The sequence below is a fragment of the Bufo gargarizans genome, chromosome 3, assembly GCF_014858855.1.
Source record: "Bufo gargarizans isolate SCDJY-AF-19 chromosome 3, ASM1485885v1, whole genome shotgun sequence".
In the NCBI taxonomy this organism is placed as follows: domain Eukaryota; kingdom Metazoa; phylum Chordata; class Amphibia; order Anura; family Bufonidae; genus Bufo; species Bufo gargarizans.
Genome location: NC_058082.1, coordinates 25,515,992 through 25,538,625, shown reverse-complemented (window position 1 = coordinate 25,538,625; position 22,634 = coordinate 25,515,992). Strand labels below are relative to the sequence as shown.

Here is a 22,634-nt window from a genome sequence, read left to right as displayed (position 1 = left end):
TGTGAAATATTGGATTGGATTTAGAAAAAAAAATTTTTTTTTTTACAAAATGCCAACAGTAAGATGTGCAAGTACTGTATTCAAATAATCTATACAGGTGAAAAGCAGATTTTGTCAAGTTTCAGACTGCATATTTGGGACAGATATACATGATGGAAGTTCGGAAAATGCATATTCACAAGCGTCAAATGCACAAAAAGAAAAAAAAAAAAGTGAGAAAATAATTCCTCACTGTATAATACCACTAAACATCTGAAAATATCCTGAACAAGCACAACATAATACATCTTAATCCATTCCACATGAAATAAAACTCCCATTCAGTTCACTACAGAGCCAAGATCAAGAATAGAATTCCAATATATCTTTTTAATCTTTATTTAATACAATTTTAAAAGTTAAAATAAAAAAAATATGAGGTTACGATATAGTAGTAGTAGTAACATGTACTGAGGACTTAATACTGTGAAGCCCCTAAAAAAAAGTATATATAAAAGAAATTTTAAATAAAAAAAAATAAAAAAAATTAGAACACAATAAAATACTTAGATATATCTGGGAAAAGGTACTTGCTGTTATTTATATGACCTTATGATAAAAAAAGGAAAAGGAGGGATAAAATAAAAATTAAAAAAAGCTTATTACAGTCTTCACATAAAATAAACCTGTACAATGTGTGTATTTTTTAAAATCTTTATTTTTTTTTAAATATGCTAAATAAAATTCAGACAAATCCAGTTCATTGCTCGGTTTAATTAGACAACTAACAGTGTTGGGCTCTAAATATATACATATACGGTAACTTTATCCTGATTCTCGCCAGACTAAAATTAAATAAAAAAACCTGTACTAACTCCCAAACTATTTAATAATTCTACATAAATAAGTGAAGCCCGCCCCCCCATAGCAGATTGATTCGATTTTAAATTATGTAAAATTGGCCAAGTATTAAGGAGTACTCTACCCATACAACACAGACTAATTGAAGACTAAATGTGGGCAAATTCCAAGACTGGCCTAAACTTAAAAGGGCTGTGCCACCATTAAATATTACTTACAGCATGAATTACTAGTTCTTTAGAAATTGCTATTGCAGCCCAACTCCATTGATTTGGATGTGGCTGAGCTGCAAGTAGGCCATGTGACCTGATGTACAGTGACATCACATGGGTCCTGGGCATCAGACCCATGCCAATCTGTTATTGATGACCTATCCTGAGGATATAATTTCCCGGATAATATACTTTGGTAAAAAAAATGCTCCAGTTGTGAGATATTCTCTTAACTTCACTAATGTCTCCCCCTGGTGTTTAATCTGTATAGTAATGTGCACGTCCAGCTACTGAGGTCGGTTGCACATGCTCAGTTCCACCCTTGAACTGTCAGCAGCTGTATCTTAAGTTATAAGCTGTGATAGTTAAGGGGTGGGGGGGGGGGGGGGGGGGGGTGGGAACTGCAGCAGAAAGGACACAGCCCCTGAGCCGTCTGCCTAAACTACATCTAGAAGAGCAATTGAAGCAATGAATGTGGAGATCTCTGATCCATGTAAGGTACAGGGCTGGTTCTAGCTTTGTTATAAAAAGATTGGCATGTACTGTACGACGTATGATTTTCATTTTTAGATCAATCATGGGAGAACCCCTTTAAGGATACACTACTACATTGGTTTATGTAGCTTATATGGGTAACACCAATGATCTGTATGGTTATTGGCAAGTAATTTCTCTCTCAGGATGGGCAGCCCATGACCTCGTCCAGTCAAAATGTGGTGGCCAGAACTAAGGAAACAGCCGACTGTGCCGCGCTAGACTTTACATGGCTCCATATAACTAAATGGGAGTTACCGAAACGGCATAGGACAGCGAGCACCTCGCTTTTAGGGAGGGCTATGGAAGCGTACACTTAGGTGTGGGTCCTAAAGGCGAGACGTGCCTTTCAGACATTTATAGATATGCTATAAACATTTGAGACAGGAATACTCCATTAAGGAGAGAGAACCAGAGAGTCCCTCCACGAAGCAGCTCTTTGCCCTGGCTAATAGCCCCCCATCCCACATTTACATCCATATGCCCAAATAGTGCAAAAAAAAAACAAAAAAAAACATAATCGTGTGAATGTCCCCTTATACAAATTCCTTTACTGTGGCATCTGACGAACCTAATTAACAGGTCGCATACAAACGGGCCGTATAAACTAGCGCTGCAGCTGCTGACCTTTTTTTAATGCACTGCTCACAGAAATAGAATATCTGGATGTAAAAAGCAAGATGGGGGACCGGGAATATGGTTGCCTCATACACAGGACCAAATGTTAACACCATTTCACCTGGGCATATAACACCACAAGTCTTCAATGCAAGACTTATGTAAAAGAATGAAATTGCAGCATGATCTGAGAACAACAAAAATAAAAAACAGGTTCTGACCATTTCACCCCAAAATAACAACTGCACCTGCAAATAAAAAAATCATTCCAAAATGAAAAATAACATTCGGCACAAAATAAAACCTAATAGGGTCATTTATCAAACTGGTGTAAAGTAGAAATTACTTAGTTGCCCCTAGCAACCAATCAGATTCCACCCTTCATTTTTCAAAAGAGCTCTCAAAAATTAAAAGGTGGAATCAGTTCTACTTTACACTAGTTTCATAAATTACCCCATAAATACTTTATTAAATCCATATTAAAAGATGCCTTACCAACACGTTTCAGGGCTTCACCCAAAACACGCTAGTAAGAGAGTACCTACATCGCCTTTTAATATGGATGAAATAAATTATTTGGACTTTTTTTTTTGGCGAGTGCTGAAGGTTTTTCTCTTTTTGGAAGCTTTAGGCGGTACAAGCTGACACGGATCTGCAGAGCGCCGCGACCACAGCCCAGTGAAAGGATCACGATTGGGCGAAATATGGATTAAAATTCCCCAATGTTTTATCTATTACTAAGTGTATTAAGCGAACTGTGGTCGTTCTAGTGTTTGATGGGATTTAACTTGCATTCATTAGTCACAGGGGTTGGACATCTGGTCTTACAAGCCATGTAACAACTGGCCATTCACAGGTTTAGGGGCTATACACGAGCGTATCAGTTTCACCGATGTTGTCTGTGTGCATCCCACACTTTTTGCGGGCCCCATTGTAACAATATTCTTGTCTGCAAAACGGTGCGCTGCAGTCCACATGTTTTGCAGCCCCATTGAAATGAACGGGTCTGTGTGTGATCCGCAAAATATTTGCATTGGACACAAACCGAAAATACGGTCATGTGAATAGCCACTTATTGCTGTGACCAAGCCAAGAAAGCGGAGCGCTGCGGCCGTAATCCCCAGCCTCCCGCTGACAACGATGGGAGGCAATTTCCACCCCACGTTTAGCCTTCAAAGAAGTCCGTCTGGACAGTGACCGGGAAGAATAGGCAAACGTCATGCAGGTGACCTGGTTCAGGCAACAGTAAAGGTCATTCCTAGTCCTGATCACTTCTACGCCAGAATGGAGCAATCCTTTCCCTGGCCCTTTGGCACAAGAGAGGTTAAACGCCTGACCGCTAGATACATGTACAAAAATGAAAACATGATTTCAATACAGACAAAGATTTCTATGTACACGACTCCCTCAACACTCCTATAAATTAAAAGGAACACCAAAGGCACTTGCAAGTAAAAATCCACAACATATCTTACAAAAGCACGCAGGCACTGTACAAAAGTGAGGAATAGTCTTCATTCTGGTAACTACTACAAAGATGGCGGATCGCTGCATTCTCCTTAATGCGAATGGCCGCACTGGAAAATCATCCACAACAGTCCAAAATGCTGGTCTTTGTGCAGATTGCATGGGGGGAAAAAAAATATAAAATCTTTACATGGTTTCCATGTTTTCTAATACAGAGCTCCAAATCCCCTGCTCAGAGACAGGTAAATACAAATCGGGCTCAGTTTCAATAGTGTACCACCCAATTCTATTTTCTGTGCATCATGGGGGCAGCCATCTTGCCTGAGCAGCTGTGACAGGCGATATCGGTCATTGCAATCCTGCCTGTGACAACAATGAGATGTCTGCTGAGAAGCGCTCGCTACAGAGGTGTCAGCCTTAAATGAGGCTCAGTAAATACTGTTGGATTTCAGGGTTATGTTAAAATACAGTTACGGAAAATTTGTGATGTGTAAAATTTTTTATTTTTTTTAGGAAATATGAGCGACATAAAAACTTGTAAAAAGCTGTAGGAAGTCAGAATTTAATGAATTAGGCTGGGGATTCGGAGGTCTGTATCAGAAAAACTGGAAGTTAGTCGAGATTAAGAAATAATTTCCTCGGAATGTACCGGTAGGACTTACAAATGTTGCTATAGGTGGATATTCAGTAAATACAAGTCCTTGAATGATCCTCCTGTCAAGATAACCTGTTTCTGGAATAGCTGGATGTCACCGAAGCACTTAGGGCCCTATTACACCTAATGATTTTGGGGACAATTATGGGGAACAAGCCTTCCTAGGACTGCACATTCCCAGTAATTGGCCAGTATAAATCGTGCCGCTGATCAATGAGCAACTGCTTGGCATCTTTCATCAGGATTGGGCAGCATATACCCCTATGTAATCAGGTAGGGGCTGCCAATAACCATCAGAACGGAACGAGAGGAACGCCTATGACAGCCATCATTTCTCCAACATTCACTTAGCATCGGCCGTTGTAATGGGCTGCTGCAAACGAGTGCCATGTTTGTCAGCCATTGGCGCTAGTCCTGCTCGAATAGCGGGCACTGTCAGAGCCCTTAGATGTCTGGTCACCAGTCTTTCCCTGGGAAATGCAGTAATTGCCTGTCTCAATCTCTCTTGTAAGGAGTCTATTAAGCCAAGGGAGCTGGAAAGGTAAAAAAGCTTTGCTCCAGTTTCCCTGAAACAGATAGAACTGCATGTAAAGGGGGATCATTCACAAGGATTTATATTTAAATACTTTATTTCTTCTTAACTAAAATGGAAAGACTTTATATACTGACTAAAGAGGGGGTTTCCATTAGATATTGATGGATAGGTAATCAACAAAAGATCAGTGGGGGTCCAACACCCCGCTCCCCCCACGATCAGCTATAAGTGGAGAGAGGCAGAATGTTTTGTCCCATATAGTGGCATGTCGGGGTACCATGTCTGAGCTCCCAAAACTAGAGTGGACGGAGCCTTCCACCCACTGTATAGTTTCCAGAGGCTGCCCGACTGGTGAGGTGCCAGGTGTCGGACTCCCACCGATCCAATACTGATGACGTATCCTGAGGAAAGGCCATCAATATCTATTAACCGGAAAACCCCTTCATGGCTCTGTTCATACGTCTGACTGACACCATGATGGAAATCTGATGGACCTCCACTTGGGCCTGTCGTATGATGAATCCAGCCAGCAGTTATTTTCTTTTCTCTCATCCAATTACAGAGCCGAAAAAAAGGAAATTTTAACATAAGTGTGAACAGAGCCACTGGCAAAGCAACCGTTTTTGTCTTGTCAGCAGAAGGTGAAAGGACGGGGAGGTTTGAGAACCAGCAATAATCCAGTAATGAGATTGTAAAATAAAAAAATAATAATCTCATCCCCCCAAAAGCAAATACTGTAGTCATGTATTTGTCACAGCAGATGTCAGCCGCCTAATAGCACAAGGCCAGCAGCTGTTTAGCTTACGTTTTATTGCCGTATGTATTTCTGAAAATGGCGCGATGCGTTCTGCAGAAATAACCAGGTGTCCTCAAGCCAGTTGAAGTTGCTTTTTGTCTCATTAAAATTGATTACTAAGTCTGGTAAAAAACTAAAAGATAAAGGCTAGAAGATTCCCTTGTTACTAGATCATTTTTAAGGGCTTCACAGAATAGTAGTAAAAAAAAAAAATCTAAACCAAGTCCTCCAAGCTAGACAGGTCCTCAAGGAGAGGTCAGGATGCTGCCGCTTTTGTCAAACTTTTTACCCTTTGATAAAGCTGCGACCTGCTTCAGCAATTCTCGATTTTTGCCCTAAAAAGAATAAATAAAAAAATTAAAATGGAATCTAAGTAGTGGAAACTTAACACACCGGCTTATAGTCCTCGGATCCCCCATTCACTGAAAGTCTCAGCAGCCCACCTCCATACAGATGGGGTATTCCCATCTGAGACATGCCCCCATTATCTGATAGGTGCGGGTCCCCACATTTGGGAAGGTGGTGGCGAGGACCACCAAGCGCTCTCCCCGTAGTAGTGAATGGGAGCGCACCACGCTTGTTAGGCTACAGTTCCCATTGATTTCTATGGGGCCGACGGAAATAGAGTCAGCACTTAGCTATTCTCGGCTGCCCCATAGAAAAGAATGGAGGGCAGATGTACACGCAGTGCGCCCTCCATAACTTTCCAGGCTCCGTACTCAAGTGTAGGTGGGGGTCCCAGAGGTGGGACCCGCACCTATCAAACAATGGGAGCATATCCTAGTGATATGCACCCATTGTCCGAGATGGGAAAACACCTTTAAGGGCTCATGCACATGGCAGTTGCGTGCAATGGGGACTGCAATTTTTGGTCCCCAATGCACGGGCGACATCCGTGCGGCTGCCGCAGACGGATCCAGACCCATTCAACTTGAATGGATCCGTGGTCCGTCCGCACCACAAAAAATGAAATAAAAAATTATAACATGTTCTATATTTTTGCGGTGTGGAGGCATGGAGAGAAACCCCACGGATGCACTCTGTAGTGCTTCCGTACCTTCCAGATTGCGGACCCATTCAGGTGCGCATCCATGACGCGATGCAAAAATGGCCGTCTGTATGGGCCCTTAGGCTCACATGTATGTCAACTGGTTGAGTATACAAGTGCATACAACTGGACCAAATTAGCTGCTGGGATTGCAATCAGTAAATCTAAGTGTCTGTGGGCAGCTTAATAGGTTTTCTGGTACTTTTTTTATTGATGGCCTGCCCTAAGGATGAGGGGGGGGGGGGGGGGTGCTACAGCAGAACAGCTGATCGGTGGAGGTGCAGGGGTGTTCAATCCTCAGGATAGGCCATCAATATAAAATACCAGACAACCCCTTTAAAGTGCAACCACTCAAGACATAATGCAAGTGCCCAATGAGAGCCTGCCCTAAAGGGGGAGGGGGTAGCGTCAGACCATACCTGCAACTGCTCCACAGATTCTTTGTGAGCTTTTTCCATGCCATTCATCTTTGTCCTCAAATTATTCTCTTGATACTGGAAATCTGCCTTCAGTTCTGTAAGCTGAGGAAAATAATAAGATCAAAGGATTTAATATCAAGTAAAAATGAACGAATCACCTTGTAGTGGGATGCCCCTTTCTAAAGCCACACAGGCAACTTTCCAACACAGTGGATGAGACTCAAATGGGGTGCAGGAAACAGACAATCACAGGTCTTTAAAAAGGAAGGGGGGGGGGGGGGGGGGGATTTCGTAGCCAAGTTGCATAACCTACAGCCAATCAACTGCTATTGATGTCAACAAAAGGAGTTTTCCCCCTCATCTTCTGCAAAGCCTCTACAGTACAATCAACTTAAAGAGACACTGACAGGCCCAAAAAGCATGCATGCATATGTATATATATATATATATATATATATATATATATATATATATATATATATATATATATATATATATATATATATAACAGTACAGGTCATATAAAGTGTATTAGAATCATCTAAGTATCCCCCCTGTCCACCTTATAAATACAGTAAAAAGAAGTTTTATAACCTGCTTTCATCGTGTTCAATCTGCCCAAGGGTCGGTGTTTCATCTCAACTTGCGCCCAGCCAGCCTCGCCACAACTGCCGTTTGAAGCGCCGCCCAGCTAATCAATATTCACTTAGCTGGGCGGCTACTCTGAAGCGCTGCTGTGCCCGGCGCATGCGCATTAAACAGACTGCATCGGCCTCTAGGAATCAGACTGTGCGCAGGCGCGATGCGATCCTGGCCAGTGAGGGTGCCGGGCGCATGCGCTGAAGATGGCCGGGGACACTAGTAGCCGCCCAGCGAAGTGAATATTGATTAGCTGGGCGGCGCTTCAAACGGCAGTTGTGGCGAGGCTGGCTGGGCGCAAGTTGAGATGAAACACCGACCCTTGGGCAGATTGAACACGATGAAAGCAGGTTATAAAACCTTTTTACTGTATTTATAAGGTGGACAGGGGGGATACTTAGATGATTCGAATACACTTTATATGACCTGTACTGTCATATATATACCTAAATATGCTTTTTGGGCCTGTCAGTGTCCCTTTAAGATTACTGATGTAATAATGTTCAGTAAGTGAGAATCCACAAAGAAATGCGATTTAGCCTCTATAAGTGAAACGTTTTACAGGATCCAGAAAACCTCAGATGATCCGGCGACTGAATAAAAGTGGATTTTGGTGGACCAGCATGCTGCGGTGTACTTCAAATAAAATGTTTGGAAACTGTTAAACTATCCCTAAAGGGATAGATGGCTCCCATCCTGTGTATAGGTGGTAGGTATCTGATCAGTGAGGGTCTGACCTGTGGGATCCCTTCTGAGAACTAGGACAGGGTCCTAAAGTGAATGGAGAGGCGCTCATGCAAGGGTGATGCGGCTCCATTCATTCTCTATAGGTGCCCAGTCAAGACTGCCGTCTATTTACTCTGGGGTCTCCGTTCTAGTGATTGTGGGGGACCCAGAGGTTGGACCCCACTGACCAGAGTCTTTCGTGTTCGGTCAGTGGGAATTCCCTTTTCTTCCTACCAGTGCACGTACAATACAGATGACAAAAACTGACACAACAGACCCTTCACAAATATGACGGATACAGATGTGTGAGGCCTCTGTTTATAGAATGGGAAATACATAAAAAGTTGAATTCTGCCCGGGCAAAATGATGATTGGGCTACTGGACTCTGGAGGGTGTTGAGTGGTAATAAATAGTCCATTTATTGAAGCGATTTAAGGGGTGTTTGACAGGACAGTTTTTTTTTTTTTTTTTTACCAGCTACAGTCGAGTATCAAAGTGTGCTGAGGTTGATTAACTACTTCCCGACCGCTCATTGACTATAAACGTTCTGGGCTGTCGGGTTTATCTCTGATCGGACATTTCTGAACGTCCTTTCAGAGATGGCAGCTGCACGCTAATCATGCGGCTGCCAAGTGGGGGGCCTGCTGTCGGTGTGACAGCAGGGCACCCCAGAGAGAAGGCAGGGACCGTTCCTGGGGGGTCCCTGCCTTGTAGATCGCTGTAAACAATGTGCTGAACGAGCGCTGTGTATACAGCTGAAGAAGCGATCTGCTGCTTCCTGTCCGTCATGTAAACACCGGAGAAGCAAAGGAGCTCCTGGGTCTTCCACAGACCTCGATCAGCCCTGCACTGAGGCTGTACAGTATAGGATAATGCTGTACAGCCTCTCCTGGTGGTGTATTTACCCTGTAACTAGGGCTACTATGTCAGCTCCAGTTACAAGAGAAATCAATAGTAAAAAAATAAATTAAAAAAAATGATACAAACATGTCCTCCAGAGGTCTTGTATGACCTTATGGGGGACACAGTGTAAAATAAAATAAATAGTGTTTAAAAAAAAAAAAATTTACAGCCAAGGGCTATAAATGCTATGAAACGCCTGTTGGGTGAAAGTGCTCACTACACCCCTTAGAAATTCCTTGGGTGGTGTATTTTACAAAATGTGGTCACTTTTTGGGGGTTTTCACTGTGGGGATACCTCAGGGTCTCTTCAAATGTAACATGGCACCCTAAGACCATTGCAGCAAAATCTGCCCTCCAAAAATCATATGGCGTTCCTTGCCTTCTGAGCCCTGCAGTGTGCCCAAACAGGCATTTCTGTAAATTGCAGAATCACGGTAGGGGTTTGTTTTGTTGTTAACCCTTGATGTAAAGAGTTCAATAGCCAAAGGCCCTCCTCATTGGTTCAGTCTGTCAATGTGGCCCCCAACCAGGAAACGTTGTGCACCCCTGCTTTAAATCATAGATTGAGTCACTACACTTTATGTGCCTTTCATCTGAGATTATACTAAGTAAGGCTAGTTTCACACTAGCGTTCGGCTGTCCGCTCGTGAGCTCCGTTTGAAGGGGCTCACGAGCGGACCCGAACGCTTCCGTCCAGCCCTGATGCAGTCTGAATGGATGCGGATCCGCTCAGACTGCATCAGTCTGGCGGCGTTCAGCCTCCGCTTCGCTCAGCAGGCGGACACCCGAACGCTGCTTGCAACGTTCGGGTGTCCGCCTGGCCGTGCGGAGGCGTGCGGATCCGTCCAGACTTACAATGTAAGTCAATGGGGAAGGATCAGTTTGAAGATGCCACAATATGGCTCAATCTTCAAGCGGATCCGTCCCCCATTGACTTTCAATGTAAAAGTCTGGACGGATCAGCTCAGGCTACTTTCACACTTAGCTTTTTTTTGCCAATATAATGCAGACGGATCCGTTCTGAACGGAGCCTCCGTCTGCATTAATATGATCGGATCCGTTCAGAACGGATCCGATCGAACGCTAGTGTGAAAGTAGCCTAATACTATGTCATACATAATGATAACATACCACTCTAGTGTAGTCACCATAGCCAATATTACAATTGATCAATAAGCTCCATTTATTTATCCCGTATCATTATCTTCCTGACTTATGTCTGTAGTATATGAAATTGCACAAGTGATAAATGTTATTTTAATATCTATAAAATAAATGCATCAAAGCTTTATATATATCACCTTTATTTTTATTTTTCTTCTGGTTATTGCACACTGTTTAAATGACTTATGTCTATATTATGGGGGTTCTTTTTAAGCTGTTACAGTATTAATGCACCACTATACATTTTTGTATTACCCCCAAAATGTTTTTTTTTCTTTGGCTGCCAGTATTTGTAAGAGATATGAATAGTCCTAAAACTGACACCACTCCATAGGCAGTGGACGGGCCCCTGCCATGGACAGCTAAGTGTGAAAAGTTTTCTTGTGACACATGCGCTTTTGGAGCAGCGGGTGACTTACCTTTTTATCCTTTTCTAGAATAGTCTGATCTCTCTGCTGCAGGAGACGCTTCAGCGACATAACTTCCTCTTTCAATTGACTGATAAGGACAAAGTTGTCTGTACCGCTGCTGTCCGTCGACTGATTGATCGAACTACTAAAATAATACATGCTGGAATTCAAATATTTATTGTAATATCAAAAATAATATGAGGTTGGTAACATGAGCATAATTAACATGGTGGTGGAAAAATCTCACAGCACATAGGTAAACAGCTTTACAAATAGGCCTAGCCTAGTGAGTGGTAGGTGCACCAGCATCCCCCCCCCCCCCAACCCCAAAAAAAAACCCACAACAAACATCGGGGGCCAAAATGATAGAACCTACTCTGACCACAGCTGGCCATACAGTTGAGATAATGATCAGGTGCATTGTGGCTGATCAGTCGTCCATGGGATCATTCGTATGAAGGATTCCAACTAAACTGCCCGACTAGGGATTCAGTTTTTTATAAAACCAGACTCCCTGGTGCTTGAGCACAATGACAAGTGATTTGCTGAATTCAGCTGATCATGCCATCAACTTGCAGTTTCGGCTGAAGGTTTTCAGCACGGCGAATTGCATTTTCGGCAGGCAAGTCTGCTGTTGGCGATTTTTCTAATGACAATAGGCAGGAATGGACGAAATCCACTATTATGTCCGACTTTGATCTTATGTGAATGGCAACCCTTTAGGTGCACGTCCCTTCCAGATGCCTCCACTCGTAGAGCCATATTTATCAGGAGGACAATTTCATACGGCACACAGTTTCTTTTTACTATACCCATCTTTATTTCAACCAGCCAGATAAAGTGCAGCGGCAAAGTTTAGACCTCTAGTTTAAACTGTCCTTTTTCAAGCTATTGAGCGCAATCCTCTGTGTGTATGGCTGTCGATGGGGGGGGAAACCAAAGGATTCACCATGCAAATGACAGCATTTAAGTCCCGCTGATACTTTTTACTGGCAGAAGAGATCTCATGACCTCATGAAGAAGTTGAGAAGTGCAGCTGAATTTTTGAAGGAAGGTAAATAAAAGGAAAATAACTTGAACTGAGCCTAGAAAGTCAGAAACAAATACACAACTGAAAATTGCTGTTCTATGTCCTTTGACCCTCCAATCCCCTAAAACATCTCTGCAGCCCACATTTTGATAGATCTCATCCATAAGCGCTTGTCTCAGGGTCACAGGGGCAGCAGCTGTGATTTTGTTTGATAAAACCAGGAATGCTGTTTTGCAGGGCGCACCTACCGCCCCAAAAGTAGCAGGACATGTTAGAGTCTCTAAAAAAATAATTGCTGTACCATATCTAAATGAAGAGATACAGGGATCAAACCCACAATTTTAATACGCATACCTGTCTCCATTGGATGGCTTGGTTTCCAATTTGGGCTTTTTCTTTGGAGTTTCGTTCTGAATTGCTGTAGTGGATTTATGACTGCAACAAAGAGTTCACATAACTCACTGGTCTGAATGATGTAGTATCAGATATTCACAGCCGTACCAACAGGACAAAATTTCTTCAAGCCAGCAGCCATCTACTGACCATTGCAAGCCCAGCTGCTGAAAACCCCAGTAATCATCTATGCTGCCCCAAGTTTTCCCTGCAGCAAGGGCAAGGTAATCATAAATGGGACTATTTAAATGAATGGGCAGCCATGTAATACCGTGCAATCTGGACATAGGTGATCCAACCACTGACGCAGAAAACATTCTTAAGGCTCATGGATACTAATGTTGCAGTTTTTCCGCAAAACGTGGGTACCGGCCATGTGCGTTCCGCATTTTGCCCATTATTGAAATAGTCTTACCCTTGTCCATAATACAGACAAAAATAAGACATGTTCTATATTTTTGCCGATGTCATGGAACGGACATATGGATGCAGACAGCACATGGTGTGCTGTCCACATCTTTTGTGGCCCCATTAGAGCCGCAAAAAATGCAGATTGGATGTGGACAAAAAATAAATAAATGTAAGTTTGTTTGCACGAGACCTTAAAGGAATATGCAGGATTGGGTCTTTTTCAAAGTAAGCACCCTAACATGTGGTACCTAAGGAAAGATCATACCTGATCCCCACCACTTCAGCCCTGTGCCCTGGCTCCATTATGCGACCTTCTGGTACTTGGCTTGCTTACCTCTGGCCAGGGTACAGACAGATGACATGCGTGGTATAAGCCAATAACCAACCTCAGCGGTGAAGTGTCCCATAGCAGTATGTCACTGCTGGGTCATGTGCCACATGGGGACACGTGACTGCGGAGGCCATTCACTGGCTGAAGTGGTGCATATGACCTGGCCTGAGGTAGACATGCTGGGAACCAGAAGATCGCTTAAGCACCGAAGCTGCACACTATGGAGCCTACTTAAAAAAAAAAATAAATAAATAAAAAGACCCAAAGCAAAGTAGTATTACTTTGCTTCACATTTCTTTTGTTTAGTGTATTGTAACCTTGTACGTACCTTTGCTTCCAAATTCCCTGGTCTACTTCAGGGCTTAGGCTACTTAATCTAAAGGAGACAAGATACAGATTGTGTTAAAATAAAACATACTTCTAATAAAAATGCAAAAACACCTACTATCAAGTATGAAAAAAAAAAAAAATTGTTACAAACAATTTGTTGACAACCAAGAAACGATCACATTACATAGACAAATAGACATGATAGCCCATAAAAAAAAAAAAAAAAAAAAAAAAAGAAAACAGCTCATGTTCCAGAGGAAAAAAGCAACACATTTTACCAGTGTAGTTTAGACAATAAGTTATACAGTATATTTCACTTTATGGGCGATGAGGCCACATATATAGTGGTCTGATCTCCACAGATCATGAAGTGATTGCATACCCTAGTGATTTGCCATCACTTTATAGGAAGAGAATACCCCTTTAAAATTTTATTTTCCGCTATATTCTGCAGTCAATGAAATACTAGTAGCAACAAAGCAACCTGTAGTCCCGGGGACAGCAACCATCGGCACTCCAGCTGTAGAAACGACAACTCCCAGAATGTATACTTGCTCAGTTGTTCCTGAAATGCCCATAGAAGTAAATTGAGCATGCTGGAAACTGCAGTGCCGAAGGTTGCCGGCTGCAGTCTATAGGCATCAATTTCCAAAGCTGTGTAGATTACCAGTTAAAGGGGCGGTCTCACTTCAGGAAATGGCATTTATCATGTAGAGAAAGTTAATACAAGGCACTTACTAATGTATTGTGATTATCTATATTGCCTCCTCTGCTGGCTGGATTCATTTTTCCCATCATATTATACACAGCTCGTAACCAGGGGTTACAACCACCCTGCAATCCAGCCGTAGTGGCTATGCTTGTACACTATAGGAAAAAGAGCCGGCCTATGCGTGCTCCCGGCTGGTGCTGTTAACTAGTGTGCAAGCACGACCACCGTTGCTGGATTGCAGGGTGGTCGTAACCAAGGAAACGAGCAGTGTATAATGTAATAGAAAAATGAATCCAGGCAGCAAAGGAGGCAATATGGACATTCACAATACATTAGTAAGTGCCTTGTATTAACTTTCTCTACATGATAAATGTCATTTCCTGAAGTGAGACAACCCCTTTAAGGGTTACAAATACATAAAATTATGGCAAAATACTGTGAAAGCTGATCTGTAGCTCACTGTGAAAGGAGTCGACACTTACTTGTGGTGGCTGCTGCTATGCCGGTGGTGGTGATGATGGTGGTGATGATGGTGTTTAGAATGATGCTGGTCTTTCTCGGTAAGAGAAGAGGATGAAGAATTAGAGTGGGTGGAGCCCAAGCTTTTCCGCTGCTCCTTAGTCTTCTGGAGAACCCTCTTGTAGGAGAGCGTGCAAAGCCAACACAGCAACTTCCCATCAACCTGAACGCAGAAATGAGCGGATCAGAACTGTAACCACATTAGACGCCTTGGAGAAGCGTTTGGCATTGGATGCTCTACGATGCGCTTACCTTTCTTCTACCTTCTTCCTTCCGGTCAAAAGCGCACTGCTGTTTGCATTGTTCACAGGTTTGTGGAGGTCCGTATTTTTTCTCTGAGTTGGTGCAGCGCTGACACTTGGTGCCAATGAACGCTGCTATAATATTACAGTATTGACAAGGCTTAGGCTGCAAAGAATAAATGGAGGAAAAATGGTAAAGAAAACACAGTAGGAGATTCTTATGTACTACACAATGTTTGATTTTCATTTTAGTCATGAGGTAACCACTTTAAGGAACATCCTAGTTTGGGCTTTCAGGACAAATCTATTTTTCTCATCCATCTCCCCCAATGGGGAACAAAAGGATAACCATCCAGAATCTACAGTACAAGAATATGTTTTTACAAAACTAACTTTATTAAAGGGTAACGGTCATATATTTTTATAAATTTGCTAGTTTGTTAGAGCTAGGCATGTATACCAGAGTTAGTCTGTCAACTATTGTCACAGGATCTGTAATTGCCTTATAATAACAGCTTTCATTAATGTCCCCTGTCCCTTTCCTCTGCTCCCTTAAAAGACTGTTGCTAGGGCTTGTCTGTCTTCCTTTTAGTGTAAACAGAAGACAGAGGGGCGGTCCTTCACACTGCATGGCTGCATTAGGCTTCAGAGTGAGGAGGCGTGTCTCAGTAATCCAATCTGATTGGCTGGCAGGGAGCTGCTGGCTACAGCAAGTGTGAATGGGAAGTGAGAGAATGTTTAAACAGCCGTAACTAAGGGAAAAACTCAAGGAAAACAGTGGTAAGTGAAGAAACTAAAGATTGCGTTATGCATAATGCTGCTGCAGCACTAACAAATGTTAAATAGATTTGATGAAAACATGACGGTTACCCTTTAAAAAAGTTTTCCCTATTACCCAAAGCAACCACAATAATTCTAGGATCATCAAGTCTATTGAAAGTTATCCTAATGGGCAGAATGCTCATGTTTAAAAAGTTATATTTTTTTTCCTTCTGCTGTTCTCTGAGCAATTCGGAGGTGGGACCCACACTCATTGGACATATCCCATCCATATGCCAAAGATGTCGAGATGGGAAAAGCCTTTTAACAGGTTAATAAACATGTCCCACAGAGAAAGAAGGCTGCACAGAGGAAAGCATGCAGACTGCAATATTACACAAGTGTTCGCAGTGAAGCACAGGGGCCACATTTTTTGGGCAGGTCCTCTGTCATGTACACGGGTGGTGGGTGTAAATGTCACACAGCAAAGTTGGGTGCCTGGTTAATATTACCAAGTTACAGAGCTATGGGCACTGAGGGCCTACATGAGGCACTGCAAATAAACAGTGATCAGGGTTTTCACATGGCTGTGGTTAGAACAGATCCATAGGAAGTCCAATCTGTGGCGTCTTTGGGTGTAATCAACCTTAGGGGACAGTGGCAGATGTCCCAGCAAGGTATGGAGCTAGACTGGGTAGAAACCTGGGCTCCTTCCATGTATATCATGTACTATATAGAAATCTGTGACTTTGAAGTCATCTACACATCCGTCCTAGTAAAAGTACGAATAAATAAAAATGCAACTTACCGTCCCAAACTGCTTAACATTTTGCGCACATTTCTTGCATATAGTGTTGGTTTTACTAGAGATAGTCAGAAAAGAGGACAAAATAAGAAACGGCATGAAAAAGGTGAAAGCGAGGCACAAAACGTTGGTGGTACACCACTCACGTCAGTATTCAGGACGGCATTTTTGTCTTGATAAGGGCTCATGCACACGAACGTATTTCCTTTCTGTGTTCGTTCTGTTTTTTTTTTTTGCGGACTGTATGCATAACGATTCATTTTAATGGGTCCGCACAAAAAAACTGAAGTTACTCTGTGTGCATTCCATTTCTGTTCCACAAAAAATAAATAAAACATGTCCTATTATTGTCCGCATTACGGACAAGGATAGGACTGTTCTATTAGGGCCCGGTTCTGTAAAATACAGAATGCACACGGATGTCATCTGTAATTTTTGCGGATTGTAAAATACATACGGTCATGTGCATGTTAAAAGATAACTAAATACAGCATGGTAAGGCCATGTCCACCCGCACTATCAGTGTATTATTGCGCCAATGCATCTAAAACAAAAAATATATATAATCTAACTATGCGATAGGTCTCGATTAAAATATTCCTATCAATTTGGGTCTATACAAACCTGTGTCTCCATGGTAACAGACAGACAAACATGTGTAGTTTGATCCTGTGCCCAGTTTCTTCCATCAGTTCCCCACTTATTGGAAAACAGCTTTCTCCCCACGAGGAATAAATGCTGCACCACAGAATTACAGGCGTGAAAACAGCGGCAAAGTGGATGATTAAATCCGCAGAATGTCAATTTGTGCTACGGATATATCTCTTTCAATGCCTTGGCAAATCTGCAGGAACAGTTTGAAGTGATGGGGGGGGGGAACTCCGCTTCCTGTGGTATAAGGGAGCATAGGATGGGTTGGAAGGTGTTTATTTCTTAAAGTGGTAAATTTATGTATGTTGTAATTGTCTTATTGAATTAAAGAAAAAATATATATATAAAAATAGTCAGGAATATATGAAAGTTCTTCATGCCGATTTGTCATCGATTTTCTGCAGCAAAATGAGTGCATGATCAGACTACACAGAGTTTGCTTGTGGTCTGTTACCACGGAGACACACAGGTTTGCCCAGTAGCTGTAGAAACCAATGACGGGATATTGAATGCGTTTTTTTTTTTATAGGATAATCGCTTCCCTATTCTTCCTAATACATTACATCATAAGAAAGATGTTACATTATAAATTAAATAAAAATATATATAAAATAACAAATATAAAAAGTAAAAAAGGGATGATCTAAATGATGTTAGATTATTGAATTTCAGGAATAAAACTATCTAATCAAGACAATGGATATTCACTTATTATGGTATTCCTATCTCTCATAGTATGTGTCAGTCTCGCCGTCTTTCTTATTCTGCGTATGCGGGAAGCAATAGCCATTTGTATATACTTGCATATTCTCCCTTTTGTTTTATGTATTTTATATTTAATTTTTTAATCAAGAAATTAATATTTGAATGATATGGATAGGGCTTCTCTGGATTCCTCCAAGTAAAGTGTGCATGTCTAAGGTTTGTGTAATTTATTGTTATTATATGAACGGGGCGAGTCATAGTCAGAGCACCTTATACATAGAGAAAAGGGAGGCGAGCTGCTACCCAGTTAATAAAATAAATAATAACATTGTCCTGAATGCTGATGATTCCATTTCTGGGAGATACGCCAACTTCCCTGTCGGCCATTATGTCTCTTATAGACCAGTTTGGTAGGTTGTCTCAGGCCTTACTATCAACTGGCAAATCGGCACCGATTCCCATTGACGGACAGGCTGTGTCTGCCACGGCCATCGCCAACAACATCCCATGTGTTGAGAGTATTAAGGGATTCAAATTTCGCCCAGGCTCATGGACTTTGAGGAGCTAAATTTGTATCTGCCGTTGGCAAAATTTAGTGAAGATTAGAGCATGGTGTAAGTTGTTTCTATCAGTAGTGGGAAGAGTTAATCTCCTCAAGATCGTAATGATGCCCCAACTTCTATACATACTCCACAGCGCCCCAGTCTGGTTGCCCCTGGATCGATTCCATAGAATTAATTCCATCTTCGGGGATTTAGGGTCCATTCACACATCCGTGGTGTATTGCCGATCCACAATACACCAGGCCGCACATGGACGGCATGAAATAGAGGAGCGCTATTTATGTCCGCAGCTGCGGACAAGAATAGTACATGCTCTATTTTCTTGCGGAGCTATGGACCGGAAGTTCGGCGCCACAGAATGGTAATATGGATGCGGAGAGGACACAGTATGCTCACTGCATCCATTCCGTCACCATAGAGAATGAATTGGTCCGCACAATTGCGAAATGGATGCGGACCACACTTGCGGACGTGTTAATGGAGCCTTAGTATGGTGGTGGTTGGGGGAAGGGTTCAGCCTAGGATAAAATTGGAGACATTGCAGTATGCCAAGACGGCGAGGGGACTGGCTGTACTGAATCCTTGAGTCTATTCCTTCGCAGCGCAGTGTCAACATTTTAAAAGCTGCAAGGACTACACGGTCAGATTCTGCTGCAAAACATAGGTGGGAAAGATCTTATGTTGATTCTGGAAGGAGCAGGGACCCCTATTCTGGAGGAAAACATTCCCTTGATCGGTAAAAATGTAAGAGAGAAAAAAAAAAAAAAAAAAAAAAAAAAAGAAGAGAAGGATACAGGACGGATCCGTCTGTCCGCATGACAAGCGGAGAAACGGATATGTTCTTGCAATGCATTTGTGAGACGCATCCGGATGCGTCTCACAAATGCTTTCAGACACATGCAAATCGGCGGATCTGGCGGGCAGTTCAGACGATGGAACTGCCCGCCGGATCACACTGCCGCAAGTGTGAAAGTTACACTGGATACAGGCGAGCCTCCGACACTTGAGGAAGTCCGCTTAAAGGGAACCTGTCACCGGGATTTTGGGTATAGAGCTGAGGACATGGGTTGCTAGATGGCCGCTAGCACTTCGGCAATACCCAGTCCCCATAGCTCTGTGTGCTTTTATTGTGTCAAAAAAACGATTTGATACATATGCAAATTAACCTGAGATGAGTCCTGTATGTGAGATGAGTCAGGGACAGGACTCATCTCAGGTTAATTTGCATATGTATCAAATCGTTCTTTTTACACAATAAAAGCACATAGAGCTATGGAGACTGGGTATTGCGGATGTGCTAGCGGCCATCTAGCAACCCATGTCCTCAGCTCTATACACAAAATCCCGGTGACAGGTTCCCTTTAAAAGTTAACATGGTGCATGAAAAAGCCATATTCCTAAAAAACGGCTGCCGACAAAAGTTCGACAAGCTATGGAGTAACTGGATGTCTCATAACCACATTGTGATCTAAGAGTATCGGGTAAAGAGACGAACCATTGCCAGAGTGAGAAAGGGTAAGAGGGGGGGGAAATTTGTCTTTGATTTGTTTTTTTTCTGTGGCTTGTAAAGCGAGAGATTCGGCCAATGTAAGACCGCAAATAGCACAAACTCCTTTATAGCTGAGATGTAAATCCTTACCTCTCCTGCTGAAATTCGGATCGGCAGTACGTGCACTTGACCATAGGATGAGCGATGCGACACTCCTAAAGAAAGAAAAGAAGAAATGTTATGGTTAATATCTGCAAATTACACAGCAGGACCTATTCCTGGCCATTGTGCAGGACAAGAACAGTCATTTCTAGCAATTCAGACTGTATTCTGCAGACAAGGCCGAACGCTGCACCTACCGCAGAGGTCAGACCGCCAGCGGCCCCACACTTACCACCGATCCCTCGCATAGATGATAAATGGTGGCGAGTAAAACCCTTCTGTAAATGATCCCTGTGATCACATCCTGACCTCCGACACTAAGACCCCACTCACACGACCGTATGTTTGGTCCCCATCTGATCTGCAGTTTTTGCAGATGAGGACCTATTCATTACATATGTGGACGGCACACAGTGCGCTATCCGCATGTCCGTCCTGCAAAAAAGACAGAACATGTCCCGTTCTTCTCCATCTTGCAGACAAGAATAGACAAACCTCTCCACGCGCCCCCCTCGCCTGCCGCGCAAACCTCTCCACGCGCCCCCCTCGCAAACCTCTCCACGCGCCCCCCTCGCAAACCTCTCCACGCGCCCCCCTCGCCTGCCGCGCAAACCTCTCCACGCGCCCCCCCTCGCCTGCCGCGCAAACCTCTCCACGCGCCCCCCTCGCCTGCCGCGCAAACCTCTCCACGCGCCCCCCTCGCCTGCCGCGCAAACCTCTCCACGCGCCCCCCTCGCCTGCCGCGCAAACCTCTCCACGCGCCCCCCTCGCCTGCCGCGCAAACCTCTCCACGCGCCCCCCTCGCCTGCCGCGCAAACCTCTCCACGCGCCCCCCTCGCCTGCCGCGCAAACCTCTCCACGCGCCCCCCTCGCCTGCCGCGCAAACCTCTCCACGCGCCCCCCTCGCCTGCCGCGCAAACCTCTCCACGCGCCCCCCTCGCCTGCCGCGCAAACCTCTCCACGCGCCCCCCTCGCCTGCCGCGCAAACCTCTCCACGCGCCCCCCTCGCCTGCCGCGCAAACCTCTCCACGCGCCCCCCTCGCCTGCCGCGCAAACCTCTCCACGCGCCCCCCTCGCCTGCCGCGCAAACCTCTCCACGCGCCCCCCTCGCCTGCCGCGCAAACCTCTCCACGCGCCCCCCTCGCAAACCTCTCCACGCGCCCCCCTCGCAATCCTCTCCACGCGCCCCCCTCGCCTGCCGCGCAAACCTCTCCACGCGCCCCCCTCGCCTGCCGCGCAAACCTCTCCACGCGCCCCCCTCGCCTGCCGCGCAAACCTCTCCACGCGCCCCCCTCGCCTGCCGCGCAAACCTCTCCACGCGCCCCCCTCGCCTGCCGCGCAAACCTCTCCACGCGCCCCCCTCGCCTGCCGCGCAAACCTCTCCACGCGCCCCCCTCGCAAACCTCTCCACGCGCCCCCCTCGCAAACCTCTCCACGCGCCCCCTCGCCTGCCGCGCAAACCTCTCCACGCGCCCCCCTCGCCTGCCGCGCAAACCTCTCCACGCGCCCCCCTCGCCTGCCGCGCAAACCTCTCCACGCGCCCCCCTCGCCTGCCGCGCAAACCTCTCCACGCGCCCCCTCGCCTGCCGCGCAAACCTCTCCACACGCCCCCCTCGCCTGCCGCGCAAACCTCTCCACGCGCCCCCTCGCCTGCCGCGCAAACCTCATAAAACACTTTACAAATCTTTCAAATGAATAGAAAACTAAAGTAATCCCATTAATCCTCAAGAGGTTCTGCAGCTGCCGATGTGATTATTCTAAGGACTGATAATCCTCGGGGCCCTGCATGGAGAAGTCTCCTGGGTGACTTGTAATAACGGAATGATTTACAGTGGGAATAACAGAGGGGCCACATCCCTCCCCCGCACTAGGCCTCGCCCCCACTCACGGACCTTGCAGAGCTGCTGGCCCTGGGAGAGCTCCTCGAACGGGTACCGCTGGTTACACTTGGTGCAGGCGTACAGAGCCGAGGCCATCCTGCGGGCACGGAGGAGGGCGGGAGGCCCGGGGTCACACACGGCGTCTGACTGCTCTCAGGAGCGGAGTCTCTCTCTTCTGTGTCCGGCGCCCTTCCCTTCTCCTAGTCTGTCGCTCCCCTTCGCATTACACAATCCGCCCACAGGATGAGACAAGAGGCCGCACGGAACACGACGCTTTTTCCTCCTCACTTCGACTCTATTTGCTCCGGTTCCGTTTCCGCTCCGCTCTCTTCACCCTTCCGTTTAAGAAAGAAAAAAAAAATCCCAAAATAAACAAAAGGAAAAAAAATTCAAGAAAGCTGCAACCGGATACTGACAAATCTGCATCACCACAAAGGAAGGGGCCGGTGCAGCCAATCACAGCGCGCCTCTCAGGAGCGGGAAACACCCGTTTGAATCTATAAGCCAATAGAGACGCAGGATAAATGTCCTCTCCGCCAATCAGCTGGCTGAAACTTCCGTGCATCCTGAAACGCTATTGGTGGCTTCGGTCTAACCAATGAAAAAAGCAACAGGTGGAGCCACGCCCACAAACATTCCCATTTGTCAATCCTCCCTAACCTTGACTAGACCCTATTTAATTATT

At 44.7% G+C, this 22,634-nt stretch overlaps 1 protein-coding gene across 2 annotated transcripts; it reads right to left on the bottom strand.

Annotated features, from left to right (window-relative positions):
• Nucleotides 1-563: 563 nt before the first annotated feature.
• FAM76B (family with sequence similarity 76 member B) lies at nucleotides 564-22,366 on the bottom strand. 2 transcript variants are annotated; one of them, XM_044285144.1, is made up of 10 exons: nucleotides 21,962-22,366; nucleotides 20,058-20,122; nucleotides 16,503-16,557; nucleotides 14,946-15,101; nucleotides 14,657-14,856; nucleotides 13,461-13,508; nucleotides 12,352-12,432; nucleotides 10,977-11,127; nucleotides 7,125-7,226; nucleotides 564-5,992 (listed from the first exon to the last, which is right to left on the bottom strand). In XM_044285144.1, the coding sequence occupies exons 1-10, from the start codon at nucleotides 22,043-22,045 to the stop codon at nucleotides 5,903-5,905; spliced, it is 1,032 nt and encodes a 343-aa protein (XP_044141079.1). In that variant the 5' UTR covers nucleotides 22,046-22,366; the 3' UTR covers nucleotides 564-5,902. The 2 variants fall into 2 exon arrangements, with proteins under 2 accessions (XP_044141079.1, XP_044141080.1); XM_044285145.1 differs by having other exon boundaries at nucleotides 10,977-11,112.
• Nucleotides 22,367-22,634: the final 268 nt, after the last annotated feature.